The 13905-nt window shown below is 41.2% G+C and overlaps 1 protein-coding gene across 13 annotated transcripts in view; it reads left to right on the top strand.

The window, feature by feature from the left end:
* mecom (MDS1 and EVI1 complex locus) overlaps positions 1 to 11522 on the top strand; it is a 170509-nt gene extending 158987 nt beyond the window's left edge. For all 13 annotated transcript variants that reach the window (XM_087796330.1, XM_087796334.1, XM_087796328.1 and 10 more), the window contains 7 exons: positions 1862 to 2028; positions 2195 to 2272; positions 3696 to 3865; positions 4945 to 5089; positions 8857 to 9066; positions 9143 to 9305; positions 10713 to 11522. In XM_087796330.1, the coding sequence (XP_087652456.1) occupies positions 1862 to 2028; positions 2195 to 2272; positions 3696 to 3865; positions 4945 to 5089; positions 8857 to 9066; positions 9143 to 9305; positions 10713 to 10847 (1068 nt within the window). In that variant the 3' untranslated portion in view covers positions 10848 to 11522. The remainder of the gene's footprint in view (positions 1 to 1861; positions 2029 to 2194; positions 2273 to 3695; positions 3866 to 4944; positions 5090 to 8856; positions 9067 to 9142; positions 9306 to 10712) is intronic.
* The last annotated feature ends 2383 nt before the right edge of the window (positions 11523 to 13905 follow it).

Genomic DNA, 13905 nt, shown 5'->3' on the forward strand with positions numbered 1-13905 from the left:
CTTCTTCCTTTTCTCCTTCTATTCCTTCTCCCCCTCGTCTTCCTATTCTTACTGTTCCTCGAGCTCCTACTCCTCTTCCTTCTTAACCCGCACATACTTCTTCTCCACTTCTTCCTCCTCCTTCTTCCCAACTTCCTCCTCCTCCTTTTTACATTCCAGCTACCCCTTCATGTTCTTCTCCTCATCTTCCTCCCACCACCTACTACTCATCTTCTGCCTACGTCTCCTATTTTTTTACTCTTTTAATTTATTTTCCTCTTCCTCTCCCCTTCTATTTCTCCCTCTCCACTTTCACCTCTGCCACCTTTTATTTCTTCTCCTCCTCTTCTTCCTCCTACTACCTACTTCTCATCTTCTTCTGTCTAGGCCTTTTATTTATTTCTTCTTAACTTCCTTTTCCTTCTATTTTTCCTCATCCACTTCTGCCTCCTCCACCTTTTAGTCCTTCTCCTCCTCATCTTCCTCTTCCTCCTACTACTCTTTTTCCTCCACCTTCTCCTCCTCCTCCTCTTCTCGCACAGACTCCTCCTCCGGCCTTTGATTCATGGCGTGCAGCATTGGCATATTCATAATCAAACAGAGCTGACACCCCACATCCTCCCTCAGTGGACTCGTCGACGGCTCCGGCAGGAACTTTACACTCGGCCGTCACTCCTCATCAGCCGCCGGCCAAACAGCCCAGACTTCACAGCCATCCATCAGAACTTCTCTTTTTTTTTTTCTTCCCGGGTCCTGTCGCTTCGGCTTTTCTCTTCAATCCCTTCACCCTCACTCGTCCCGGTATCATCTAGTCCTCCATCAGGCCTCCTCTCCCCTCGTTTCCCTCGGTCCACTCCATCTCGGGCGCGAGGCCGGAGAGTGACGGGGGGGTGATGGCGGGAGATGGAATGTCGGGAGCGAGAGGCGGCGGCTCTTGGTGGGGAAAAAAAATCAACATCCATTTGTCGCCTTATTGGAACCAGAATAAGAAACAGACTTAAAATCCAATACAGGCGAAATCATGCAAATTTGTGTTTCACCTTTAAAAAAAAAAAAAGGGTGTGAGTCGGGCTGACAGGACAGGCGCTCACCAGGGACCCACCCTCCCCCCCTTAGGGTCCCCCCTTTACTCCCCCGCCCGCCCCTCCACTCCCCATCCCGCCCCTCTCAGCACAGCGATATCATTATTACCCGTGTCTGGCCCTTGATCAGTAATGTCAACATCTTTCATATTGACGAATGTGCTGTCCGACCGTATTGTGCACAGAATGGTTTACAACCCAGCAGTGGACATGAATCACTCCTCTGCCACACACACACACACACACACACACACACACACCAGGCTATGTATGTGACAGCACACACAACACACGTGTCCGCGAGCACACAAACACGGGTTCGGCACGAACAAATATATTTTCTTTTTTCACAGACATTGTTGGCAATTAATCAACTCTGACCACCATGTGTTAGACACACACACACACACACACACATACACGCGTACATACACACACACTCTTGAGAGAGTGTTTCTGGTTTGATTAAATGTTTAGTTTCATTAGCAGATTGACTGCGTTGCTTCATTATTTGTGCGCACGAGTGTGTTTTATCTTCAAATCAGACTCTGAAATGGTCAAAATTAAATCTATAGTCAAACTAAAATTATTAAATAAACTATTTTTTTCATAAAACTAAACTTAAATGTTCACTTAAAAGGTCAGTTAATAAAATAGTAAATTTAAAATTATGTGCAAATACTCAATTATTAAATCAATCCGTGCATAAACAGAATTAAATGAAATGATTTTCTCTTGTCTTCTTCTTCTGGATGCAGATGTTTTTATTAACCAGCTGCTCGTCTTCTGCTCTTCACCAGATGTCGGCGATCGAGAACATGGCGGAGAAGCTGGAGACCTTCGGCACGTTGAAGCCCGAGTCAGGCGACCTGCTGCGCTCCGTGCCCTCCATGTTCGACTTCCGAGCTCCGCCCACTGCACTCCCGGAGTCGCTGCTGCGAAAGGGCAAGGAACGCTACACCTGCAGGTAGAGCTCAGTTCAGGCGCTTTGATTAAAATATAAAGTCAGGATTTTCCTTTAAAACTTTCAATTATTTCCTTTAAAAACCTTTCATTTCTTAATTTTTATTTGATTATTTGTGTTTGTGTGTTAATAGTATTTTGAGTTTTTAAATCGTGATTTCTTCCTCTAGATATTGTGGTAAAATATTCCCAAGGTCTGCCAACCTTACTCGTCATCTCAGGACTCACACAGGAGAGCAGCCGTACAGGTGAGATCGCACTTTTTAAAACACATTTTTTAAAACGCACTATAAGGGTAAAAATGAGAATAATCTGTTTGACTCAGAAGTTAATTTTTTTTTTTTTTTTTTAATTTCTTCTCCTCTAAAACTAAGATGAAACGGTCGGATTTTTTTTTTTACAGAATTTTAAAATAAGAGACGCCTTTTTAAATGCCCCCAAAACGTGCCAAAAAATTCCCCCAATTTTTTTTTATAGAATTTTAAGCTTGTTAAATACCCCAGAAAAAAATGAATGACATTTTTTTTTTCATAACTGTAGCAAAAAACTGGAAACACTTTAAAAAAAAGAAGAGCCAGCTGGTTAAATACCCCCAAAAAGTACCCCTAAAAAAACAGCAGGAAACAATTTTTTACAGAATTCTTAAAAAATAAATGCGCCAGAAAAATGTTAATGTAAAAACAAAATAGCCGGAAAAAAAAACACCTAGCGGTTTTTGGCATCGTCCAAGAAACAAAAAATTAGATTTTAAAAAAAAGAGACAAGTGGTTAAACGCCCCAGAAAATTTTCGATATGCCCAAGAAAAATGTTTGTTAAAAAACAAAATACCCGGAAAAACATGAGCATCGTCCAAATAATATTTCCAAAATTTTTGAAAAAGAGACAACTGGTTTAATGCTGCAAAAAACTTTCATATGCAGTTTGCAATTTAAAAGTTAAAAAACCTGACCCTAGGAGGAACAATGAACAAAACAAAAACCATTGTATTTTTTTTAAAAGAACTGAAAGAAATTGTTATATTATTAAAATAAAATAAAAATGTATACAACAATGGATCATGGGTCTTAAACAAAGCGACGGTTGGATGAACCTAAGATCGGGGCAGCAGCAGCTCTCTAGTCACTAAGGTAGCGGAATGTTGGCTCAAAGTTTTTGACCACAGGGGACGAACGTGGACAGACACAGGCCTGGACTGCCCCAGCCTTGATAGCCTGTACTCCACTCGCTGGCGTACCATTAAAGATCGCCTCTGTTTATTGTAATTTTTTGTGGAGATAAAGGGTTTTTTTGGGGGGGTGTAAGGGGTTCCTAAGGGACCGCCAATCCAGCGAGCTAATTCCAGAAGAAGAAAAGATCTAATCTTCTCGTATAATTTTGCATGAAGAAACTTGGCAATGGGAGCTAATTTCGCGGCGCTTCAACCGAATCTGTTGCGTGCTCATTTCGTGAGGGAAGAATGCAATTTTATTGTGCTGGCAGGAGATAAGAGGCCGAGCTGTTTCACCTTAAACAAGCTCCTCCATCATGTCTGCAACTGTGTGTGTGTGTGTGTGTGTGTGTGTGTGCTCCAAGTGTGTGTCCAAGTATCACGTTGCACTTCCCACTGAACACATTTGGGGATTGAAAATGTTTTAATGAAGTTGTTTTAACGTCGTGATTGTGTTCCACAGGTGTAAATACTGCGACCGCTCCTTCAGCATTTCCTCCAACCTGCAGCGGCACATCCGCAACATCCACAACAAGGAGAAGCCGTTCAAGTGCCACTTGTGCGACCGTTGTTTCGGTCAGCAGACCAACCTGGACCGCCACCTCAAGAAGCACGAGAACGGCAACCTGTCAGGTGAGTGGGATCCACAGACTCCTGTCGCGACTGGTTAGGAAACGTTTTTCGAGCGGTTTATGTGTAAAGACTCTTGACTTAATCTTATCCTTCAAATAGTTTGCAGTAAAATATCAAAACCTTTTGATCAAAACTGTAATTTCTCTTTGGCTACTTGCTCCTGAAATCCTTCTAAGAACATCTAATGGAACAATTTGTCGGATCTCCATCTATTTTCAGGTCCATAAAAGGACAACTTTTTGCTCTCTTGCAGTTTCTACTCGTAGCTGAAGTCAACCCTGACGAGCATAAATATTCAGTTTCAAACTATTAAATGCATATTTCGGTTCTTTAATCTCCTGAAAAACTGACATTGACTCACTGTCCCTGTCGTTGTGTGGTACAGAATACAATCTGATGTCAACAAAATTTGGTTTTGCTAAAATATATTTCTAAATTTAACAAATCTGGTATAAAATTGCTTTAAAATTCATCTAATATTAACTTTTGAGATCTTATTAGGCACCGTTTGGTTTAGTACTTATATCACAATAGTAAGGCCAACCAAAAAACAAGATGGCGGTAATGTCAGCAAAAGACTTCTACAGCAGTGTATATAATGATTTCTGTAGTTCCATTTGGCATCTAAATTTGACTTGGAAGTTTTTAATTCAAATAATAATAGTAGAAACTGTAACAATATCGACTTTTTTTTCTTGTGAAAGAATTCTGTGCACAGAAAAAGTTAGATTAATATACTTGTTAGATCCTCTTATCATAACTAGTCCGGAGAAAAGTCTCAAGACAAGTATTTTTTCAGTGATTTGTGCACTCGGTTTAGGCATTTCTTGTCAGAATCCAAAGTAAATAGTAATCTTAGCTTGAGGAAAATGTATCATTGGATTTATATGTATTTTCAAATCGAAGTGCAAGACTTTATTTACGATATTTCTCAACTTATTTCTCAACTATCGCAGTACACCACAACTTTACATACGACATCTACAGTGAAGGTTATAAATCGACCTCAGTATGTTTAGTCTTGTTCATTTAGCCACGCTAATGCTAACAGGTCTCGCAACAATGTCCTCTTTTCGCAGGCACCGCAATGTCGTCCCCTCAGTCCGAGCTGGACAGCGGCAGCGCCATCCTGGACGACAAGGAAGACTCTTATTTCAACGAGATACGGAATTTCATTGGAAACACCGGACGGAACCAGACATCCCCGGACCCATCCGAAGAAGGGTAAAGATTTTTTTTTTTTTTTTAAACGTGCATGTCATGACTTCATCAATTAAAAGTCTGGGGCTGGAGCATAAATGTCTACTTTTATAAGGATTGTTAAAGCAGCCTCTCGGTCTGGCGAGGCTATCATTTATGACGGTTCTGCGGCTGGAGCGGAGAGCAATCATCTCGGAAGACATTTAAGAGGTCTTGAAAACAAACTCCAGGATCATTTGATGGAGCATCACCGCGATACATTTTTGCTGGTGATCAGCGAGGAGTAAGAAACGAAGAAAAAAAAAGGCCTCGTTTTGTGATTCATATCGTGAGCGTCTGATGCTAATCGTGAGCTTGAAGGCTTGTGGGAAGCTCAGAGTGATGGAAGCATGAGCCTCATTTAGTCCGCCACATCTGGAACCAACATGTCTGCCTACAGGAAGAGGGTAGAGGGGGTGGGGGGTCAAGGGGTCGGCCCATGTCTCCTTTCAAATGCTACGCTCCTGACTACTTCTGATAGATACTTTATCCCCGGCAAATTACCACGTTTGAAAGCATAATTAGCGAATCTGTTTTCTTAATCACAGAGCGCTCGCTCCATTTGGATCTGGTCTCTGTTCTCAGCCCTGGAGCGAGGGTACGAATCCCGTCCTGTCAGGTTCTCACTCTTCACCCCCGGCGGGGGGAATCTGGTGAAGGAGTGAAACCATCAGCAGCTACTTCCAAGCTTATGTTGAATCTGATACTTCATGAGCCTTAAATCTTTTTACTTCTTTTTCCCCTATTTCAGTCTCCTCATGTTTGACGTCTCATTTTTTATTCCTTGGTCTGTGCAATGGGTAACTTAATGCTGTTCCTTAAAAAATCTTAAAAGGCATTACATTCATAAATAAAAAAAAAGGTCTTAATCCAAGATAAGATAACTTAAATCCTATTTTCACTACTTTTAAAACATTTCTATGGAGCCCCTTAAGGGATGTAAAAACAAAAATTTTACTTTTTCTTGTCCAAACGAAAAAAAAAGTCACAATAGGAAGAGAAAGTTTCACGTTAGGACCAGAACTTTTAGTATTAGGACAAGAACATTTAGCATTAGGACGAGTAAGTTTAGTGTTAGGACAAGAAAGTTTAGCGTTAAGACGAGTAAGTTTAGCTTTAGGACAAGAAAGTTTAGCGTTAGAACGAGTAAGTTTAGTGTTAGAACGAGTAAGTTAAGTGTCATGACAAGAAAGTTTAGCGTTAGGACAAGAAAGTTTAGCGTTAGGACAAGAATGTTTAGCGTAAGGACAAGAAAGTTAAGTGTTAGGACGAGTAAGTTTAGCTTCAGAACAAGTAAGTTAAGTGTTGGAACGAGTAAGTTCAGTGTCATGACAAGAAAGTTTAGCGTTAGGACGATTAAGTTTAGTGTCATGCCAAGAAAGTTTGGCGTTAGGACAAGAACGTTTAGCGTTAGGACGAGTAAGTTTAGTGTCATGACAAGAAAGTTTAGCGTTAGGACAAGAAAGTTTAGCGTTAGGAAAAGAATGTTTAGCGTAAGGACAAGAAAGTTAAGTGTTAGGACGAGTAAGTTTAGCTTCAGAACAAGTAAGTTAAGTGTTAGGACGAGTACGTTTAGCGATAGGACGAGTACGTTTAGCGTTGGAACGAGTAAGTTGAGCGTTGGAACGAGTAAGTTTAGCGTTAGGATGAGTAAGTTTAGCGTTAGGACGAGTAAGTTTAGCGTTAGGAAGAGTAAGTTTAGCGTTAGGAAGAGTAAGTGTAGCGATAGCACAAGTAAGTTGAGCCTTAGGACGAATAAGCTGAGCCGTAGAACGGGTAAGTTTAGCGCTAGGACGTCAAAATTTCTCGTTGAGACAAGAAAGTTTAGTGTTAGGACAAGAAAGTTTAAGGGTTTTTTTGGGGAAAAATCCATTCAAACACTTTGGGAAGAGACGTTTGGTTTTGGCAACACGGCTAATTGTAGCTTCAATGAGAATTCACTGTCCAAGCGATGTTTTGAAGAATGAAGGCAAGTAGAAAATAAGTGAAATTTGAATTTTGGGTGAACTATCACTTTAAGACGTAGGAAGCCTGAATGGCATTTTTAAGAGCTGACGAAGGACATCCAAGAGTATAATAGGTGCATCGCTCTTAATGTGGTCCCGGATGATTTAACAAATGGTAGTTTCCTGCAGAAAGACAAGAGTCACAAATTAAGTCCGTTTGGATAGCTGGCCCTCCTTCCCTCCGCGGGGAAAGAGGAATGTCTGCGTTGGCAGCGCTCTCATAATTCTTCCAGCAAATGGGGCTGTCAGGTAAATATTTTGCCTATTAGATGAATACGAGATCGTCTGGAAAATAAACAAGAGAAGAGGCAGAGCACTCCACTTAAGTGCAGCGATGATCAACGTGGCTGCCGTGCTCGAGAGGAGGCGCCCTCGGCCTCCATGACAAACTGGATTCCGGCTTGGCTTGTGTACCAGCTGCGATGTCCTGCTTTAGATCCACAATGTTCTCACTGCGGATCCTAAACACTCCATTGTTTTTGTATTTATAGAGCCGGGGCTTCTCGGCGCAGCCTTCAGGAAACAAAAATGAAAACAAACCCGCAAAACATTCCAGCTAATGGTTTCTATAGGAGAGCTGAGCGAACACCAGGGTTTCTGAACACGTTTGTTAATGAATGGGATTTCTAGAAAAGTGTGACTTTAAGTTGCATTTCTCCCATTTTGCCATTTAATCGTGTAAACAGGAAGAGAAGGGAAAATCTGAAAATTGAAAAAGCTTTGTTGCAAAACTACTTCAAAAAGTTAAACGTCTAAAATGTGTTTTTGTTTGCAGATGACGCCTTCATTTAAATTGGACTTTTGACGAGATTCTTTTTTTATATTATCACGTCACACATCTGTTTTAATTATCCTTTTTATATATATATATACATTTCTTCTTAAAAAAAAACTACTAATACCCCAGATTGGGATCAATAAAGTTAACTGATACGGCTATTTTAAAAGTTAATCAGAATCCTTTATTTGTCCCGCGAGGGGAAATTCAGTTTAAACAGAAATATACAAAAAATAAAAAACACCCAGAAATAAAAATGAAATGAAAAAAATTTAAATAGAATAGAATAAAAATCTGCCCTATATTATATATATACACTAACATATTTACAAAAATAACAAGAAGAAAAAGAAAAGGTGCTGTTAAATATTATCTTAAACAAGTTAATGTGATCTTTTACCATTTTCGTATTAAATGCTGTTCATTATTTTGCTCGTGTTTCATGATTTTCTTTTGAAAAACAAAAAAATATATATTGCTTTTTCTCGTACGTGAATAAAACTTCATTAGGTCTTTTTCTTTTATCTTTCATTGTCAGTACTACACACATTACTCCAGCAACAAATGACGTAGTGTGTGACAAAAAATGCTGAAATCTGAGCTGAAAACATTTAAAAAAAACACAAAAATGAGAAACTTACCGCAAACGCAGAGTGTATTCAGGAAAAATACAAACCCTTCAAAGTTGAAGTCAACAGATGCTTTAAATGTCTCTGAAAATGTTCAAACTGATACATTTTAAATGTTTAAATTGTGTTTTGCCAATATGAGCCATTAAATCTGATTCAACTGTAAAAATTTGTCACGACTTGATGCCATTATCGACTTATTTTGAAGTCTATACACTGGTTTACTTGAATGGTTGAGTTTTTATTTTCACTCCTTTATCGCTAAAAACCAGCATTTTTCATTGATTTCCACATCGTGACTTTGGTCGTCATTGACGATGTCGTCGTGTCTGTCCTCAGGTTGAACGGCGGTCGGTTCGAGGAGGAGAAGTCGGCCGTGAACAGACAAGCGTCGCATGATCTCGAGGACGAAGCCGACGGTGGCGACGAAGAAATGGAGGAGACTCGAAACACTCCCGTCAAAACCGACGGAGACTTGCTGCCCGCCAACATGGCCGACGACATCATGCAGGACGACATGGACCTGAACTGCAAGATCTCCCCGAGGAGGTAGAGTTGACCAGAAGGTTCAGGGACTACCGTGTGTCCTGATGCACGTTTGAACAGGATTCTTAATGTCCTTCAGGTTTAAGGACGAAGAAGACACCGGCGGATACTCGGCCTTGGACCACATCCGTCACTTCTCAGAGATGCGTAAGCTGGAGGAGAGCGAGCTGAGCGACGGAGACGAGGACGAGGATTCGTTCGAGGCGGTCAAACAGCCGCTTTTTCGGAAATCCAAGTCTCAGGTAACTTGAGAAAAGATGAGGAACTTAGTGTCACATTCTTGAACTGCTATTAAGAAACATATGCAGGTGAATCTGATGAATATTTAGACATTTTTATGTTTTTTCTTCCTGATTGAAACTTCGGTTATATTGAGATTTTGATCGAAAATTGACACAAAGTGCTTTAAAGAACTGAGAAAATGAAACCTCGCTCAAATACGCAAACCACTGCTGGCTGCAGGGAACTGCTAGTCTATAGTCCTGATCCCACCACCAAACCTTTGTGTTATCTCAGGGTCAAGGTGACCCGCAGGCCCGAAATCAAAATGTGTTTGTGGTATCCTTTGTGTTGTCTCTGGGTCAAGATGAACGACCTCCACCACTGCATATGTATTTATTGAAGCCAGAGAGGTCGTTCACCTTGACCCAGAGACAACACAAGGGATACCACAAACACATTTGTTTTCACACATTTGTCAACAACAACCAAATCTGAAGGAAAAAAGACGGTTAAGTTATTAGGATGAATCGGAATCTTTTATTGCCAGCGTTCTACACACAAAACATGGGTTGGTGATGCAGTTTCACGAAACAGCTGACGAGGTTTCATGATACAGTGTCGTCATTTTCGGAGCTCAATAGATGGTTTAAGAAATAATGTGAGATTTTATTATATTTGTTGTTCGGAGATTCAAAGATGGAGGGCAGAAAGCGCCACCTAGAGGCTATGAAAGTGAAGACACTGTATCATGAAACCTCTTCAGCTGTTTAATGAAACCTCTTCAGAATTAATAATTATAGTTAAAAGATTTTTACATTTCAAAAAGATTAAGCTTCTTATTAGATTAGATTAGATATTCCTTATTAAACCCTCTGGAGATCACCTTCGGGAAATTCCAGTTCACAGCAAGTTTCATAAAAACAGAACATGAACAAAGTGCAAACAAAATAACTAAGTGCAAGTATAAAGAACATGGATCATAAATAAATATCTCAACGACAAAGGATACAAAGATTAAAATAGAATAGAATAATATTGTCTTTTCCCTCCACTCCTGCCCCCAAACTCAGAATTATACAACCTAATGGCACGAGGAATGAAAGAGTCCCTGAGTCTGCAAGTGTTGCATCATGGGAGCGAAATTCGTGCTCCATTTGCTTCTCTGTTCACTGATGACAGTGTTCAGAAGATGACTGTCATCATCCATGATGGTCAGTAGTTTGTCCAGTGATCTCCCATGTATGGTTTTCTTTTTCTCCGTGTTGTTTTTTTGGTTGTTTTGTTATGTAAACCCAAGTAAAAATGTATTTAAATGGAAGTCACATCACTATATAAATAAGTTATTTTTTGTTAAAGAACTAAAAACCGTCAGAGCATCACTCCTGACGTCGATGAAGATCCTAACTTCTGCTCTCCTCTGGTTCCAGGCGTACGCCATGATGCTGTCTCTGGCCGAGAAGGAGTCTCTCCACCCGGCGTCTCGCACCCCGGCGACCATTTGGCACAGCCTGGCACGAGCCGCCGCAGAATCCAGCGCCATTCAATCCCTCAGTCAAGTATGATGACACTCACTTGTGGTCCCTCCTTCCTCGCAAACCCCCCTAACTCCCCCCCCCACACAACCCCCTTGACCTGTGGCACTGGGAGCGGGTGATCCATAGACTCACCGAGACCTCGGCCCATCTTGACTGCTGAGCGGTGTTCCTTGTTACACCCCGGGTCACTTTCCCAAGAGAGAGAGAACGAAAAGAAACTCCGAACAGATCCAGCGCAAAGAAAACGTACCTCTGAGACTTTTGGGTTTAAGAATAAAAAGATCCGTAGCGGTGAAAATAATAAAGCTGAAGTAATAATAGCTGTATTTATTCTTTTTAAATTTTGCACAGCAAAGGCAGCTGGTGAACATCAACCTATTGAGTCGACTTGACTTTGAGTCTCTAAGACCACGATTTGATAGACCGGGCCGACAAAAAAACACTTAAGACCCCCGTCTCAAAAGAAAAAGATTTAAAAAATGTAGATAAAACTCATTCCGAGAGGTTTTCGGTAATCGGAACCGGACTTTTTTCCTGTTAACGTACTACCTTGGGTTGAAATGAAAACCGCTCCAGACCACGACTGCTTCGGTATCACGGAGGGGGACGATATGAAGTACTTGGACGGGGCCACGTTGTCATGTGTATCACCGTGGTGTGTGTCTGCACAATCAGCACTGTACACAACTGTTCTTCACTGCACTCCATCTTGTCGCCTGCGCTATCTGTGAAAGGATTTGTGTAAAAAAAAAGTTTTTTTTGTTTGTTTTTTTACTGAGTAGCCAGTGCCAAGTTGATTGTTGTTCTGTAAAGGATATGTCAAAAAAAAATAAAAATCCATCCAAGTCAGTCAACAGTACCACTAAATTTGAATGCTAGTCTTTAGCTAATCCATCCTTGTGTGTCTTTAATTTTTTAGACAATCATCTGTTTGACCTTTTTGTTTTTAAGTTGGTGTTGTTGGTGTTTTTTGCTGTTGTATGTTGAGAATTGTATTTATTTCTTGGCAAACTGTAGTTTGTTTACTGAATAGCACTGCTCTTAGCCCTGGTGGTGGGTGAGATTTCCTCACCCGATAAAAGGCATGTCCCAGAATTCCATTGGGATTTGTAGATTATTACATTTTGAGTGCCAGATAGTATTAAATATACAAAAAAAAAAAATCACTCCTTATTCCTCTAACTGGTCGATGAATAGCTATGACTTAGTTTGTTTGTTTTCTATGACCATTTAATGATTCAATTGTAAAGAGAAAAAAAAGATGAAAAAAAAAAACGTGTATAAAGGATGAAAAAAGAGGTATCAGTTCCGCGCATGATTGGTCTGTTGAGATCTGTATCATTTCCTACGGTTGTCTGCCAGCTTGTGTGACATTCGGTTCTTGCTAATCCTTCGATGAATAACTTTTCATTTATTCTCCCGTTCTGAGGGATCCGATTTCTTTCTTTTTTTTTTCTTCCGTTCCTTTTGTTTTGTTGTTTGTTTATAATCGATAAAAGAAGTAATCATCAAGTCGAGGTACTTTTGTTTTAATGCTTTCTACAATGTAACTGTTATGCATTTCAATACTGTGGGAGGAGCATCTAAGAAATAAAGGAAATACCATGTGTACTTGTATTGTTTCTCACGGATACTTTTACCTCCTTTTCGTTCCCCCCCCCCCCCAACAATCTTTTATTGTCCATCCTGGCAAATTTAAAAAAAAAAAAATCCTCAAGTCAGCCGCCACCTGGCGCTTTCTTCTGGCACTCCCATGGCCTCCGAATGTGCGGCAGCGCCTGAACTCTGGTCCTCCTTTCTCCTCCGGCCCTGGCTGGCGGGGCGAGAGAAAGGCCCCGAGAAGGGCTTCAGTGTGGCAGTGGGAGCCGAGGCAGGAATGTGTCCTCTTTATTTGTGTCCGTTTGTGTGGCATGATGGATGAGGTGGGTAGATGTGATGACCTGGCTCATCGCTCAAACGCTCAATAAGAGTCCCATCCCATGCGGCAGGCCTCCCATCCGGCAGCCCCCCTCCTCCTCCCTCCCCCCTTGTCCAAGTCACTGCTGGCAGCAGACGTGGGCGGACATTGTGGCTGGGACGTTCTGTTGCGCCATTGTCCAGCTAGTGGATGCGGTGAGGGGGTGTGGGGGGGGCAAGGGGAGAATCGGGTATGACGGTGGTTGGCGCTGACGTTTACAGTGCTCCTGGCACCCTAATGGATGGGGAAGTTTTTCTTTTGGAACCCGCCGCGGGGCTCCGCGGGGCGTCCACCTTTGATAAGGTCGTTGGGGGTCACGCTTCGTTGATGAGGTCACCGTGGGTCGCCCGGCTTTGATGAGGTCAGCTGCGGCGGCGATGCCTCGGACGGAGCCGTAATGGACGAGTCTCAGATCACGACTTTTGGACGCCCGCGATATTTTTTACGCCAACTTCAGCTTTTCTTACAACTCGCCGATCGTCTCATTTTTATGTTACATTTATAACGAACCAAACAATAAAAAACAATATTTCCAAATTTCTACTGCAGGTGGAAAGGAATGATTTACATTTTCTCTTAAACGGGTAAGAAAACAACTTCTAAGCCACTTAAATTCAGGATATTTAATACAATAAAAAACTGTTATTTAGGATTGAAAACGCCTTTCAGAGTCAACCTGAAACACTAGTAGGATCACAATCAAAGGTCGTGAACATGATTGTACACGATTGTGGTGATAACCACTCAAATAATGGTTAGTAAATGTATTGTCTTCTTGCAAGTTTCAGGAAATCCTTTGTCATCTACCAGGTTCAACCTTTTCAGGAAATTAACTGGTAAGTCTTTTTCTTGTTTTTTACTTGAAGCTTAGTTAGTTAGTCAATTGTTTGCTAGAAATCCACCAGGGGCTGAGAGAGAACACTTTTAGCTAAATGTGGACAAAACTGAAACACTGGTGATTGCTCCTGATGATAATGTTCCAGGGTTGAGTCAGTACTTGGGTGACTTAGGTCAGTCCGTCAAATTGAGCCTGAGAAACCTGGGTGTTGTATTTGACAAATACATGTCTCTAGTTCAACACTGAAGAAAACTGACCAGAAACTGTTTCCATCAACTGAGAAAAATCTC

Source organism: Callionymus lyra, chromosome 7 (genome assembly GCF_982586985.1).
Source record: "Callionymus lyra chromosome 7, fCalLyr1.hap1.1, whole genome shotgun sequence".
NCBI lineage: Eukaryota > Metazoa > Chordata > Actinopteri > Syngnathiformes > Callionymidae > Callionymus > Callionymus lyra.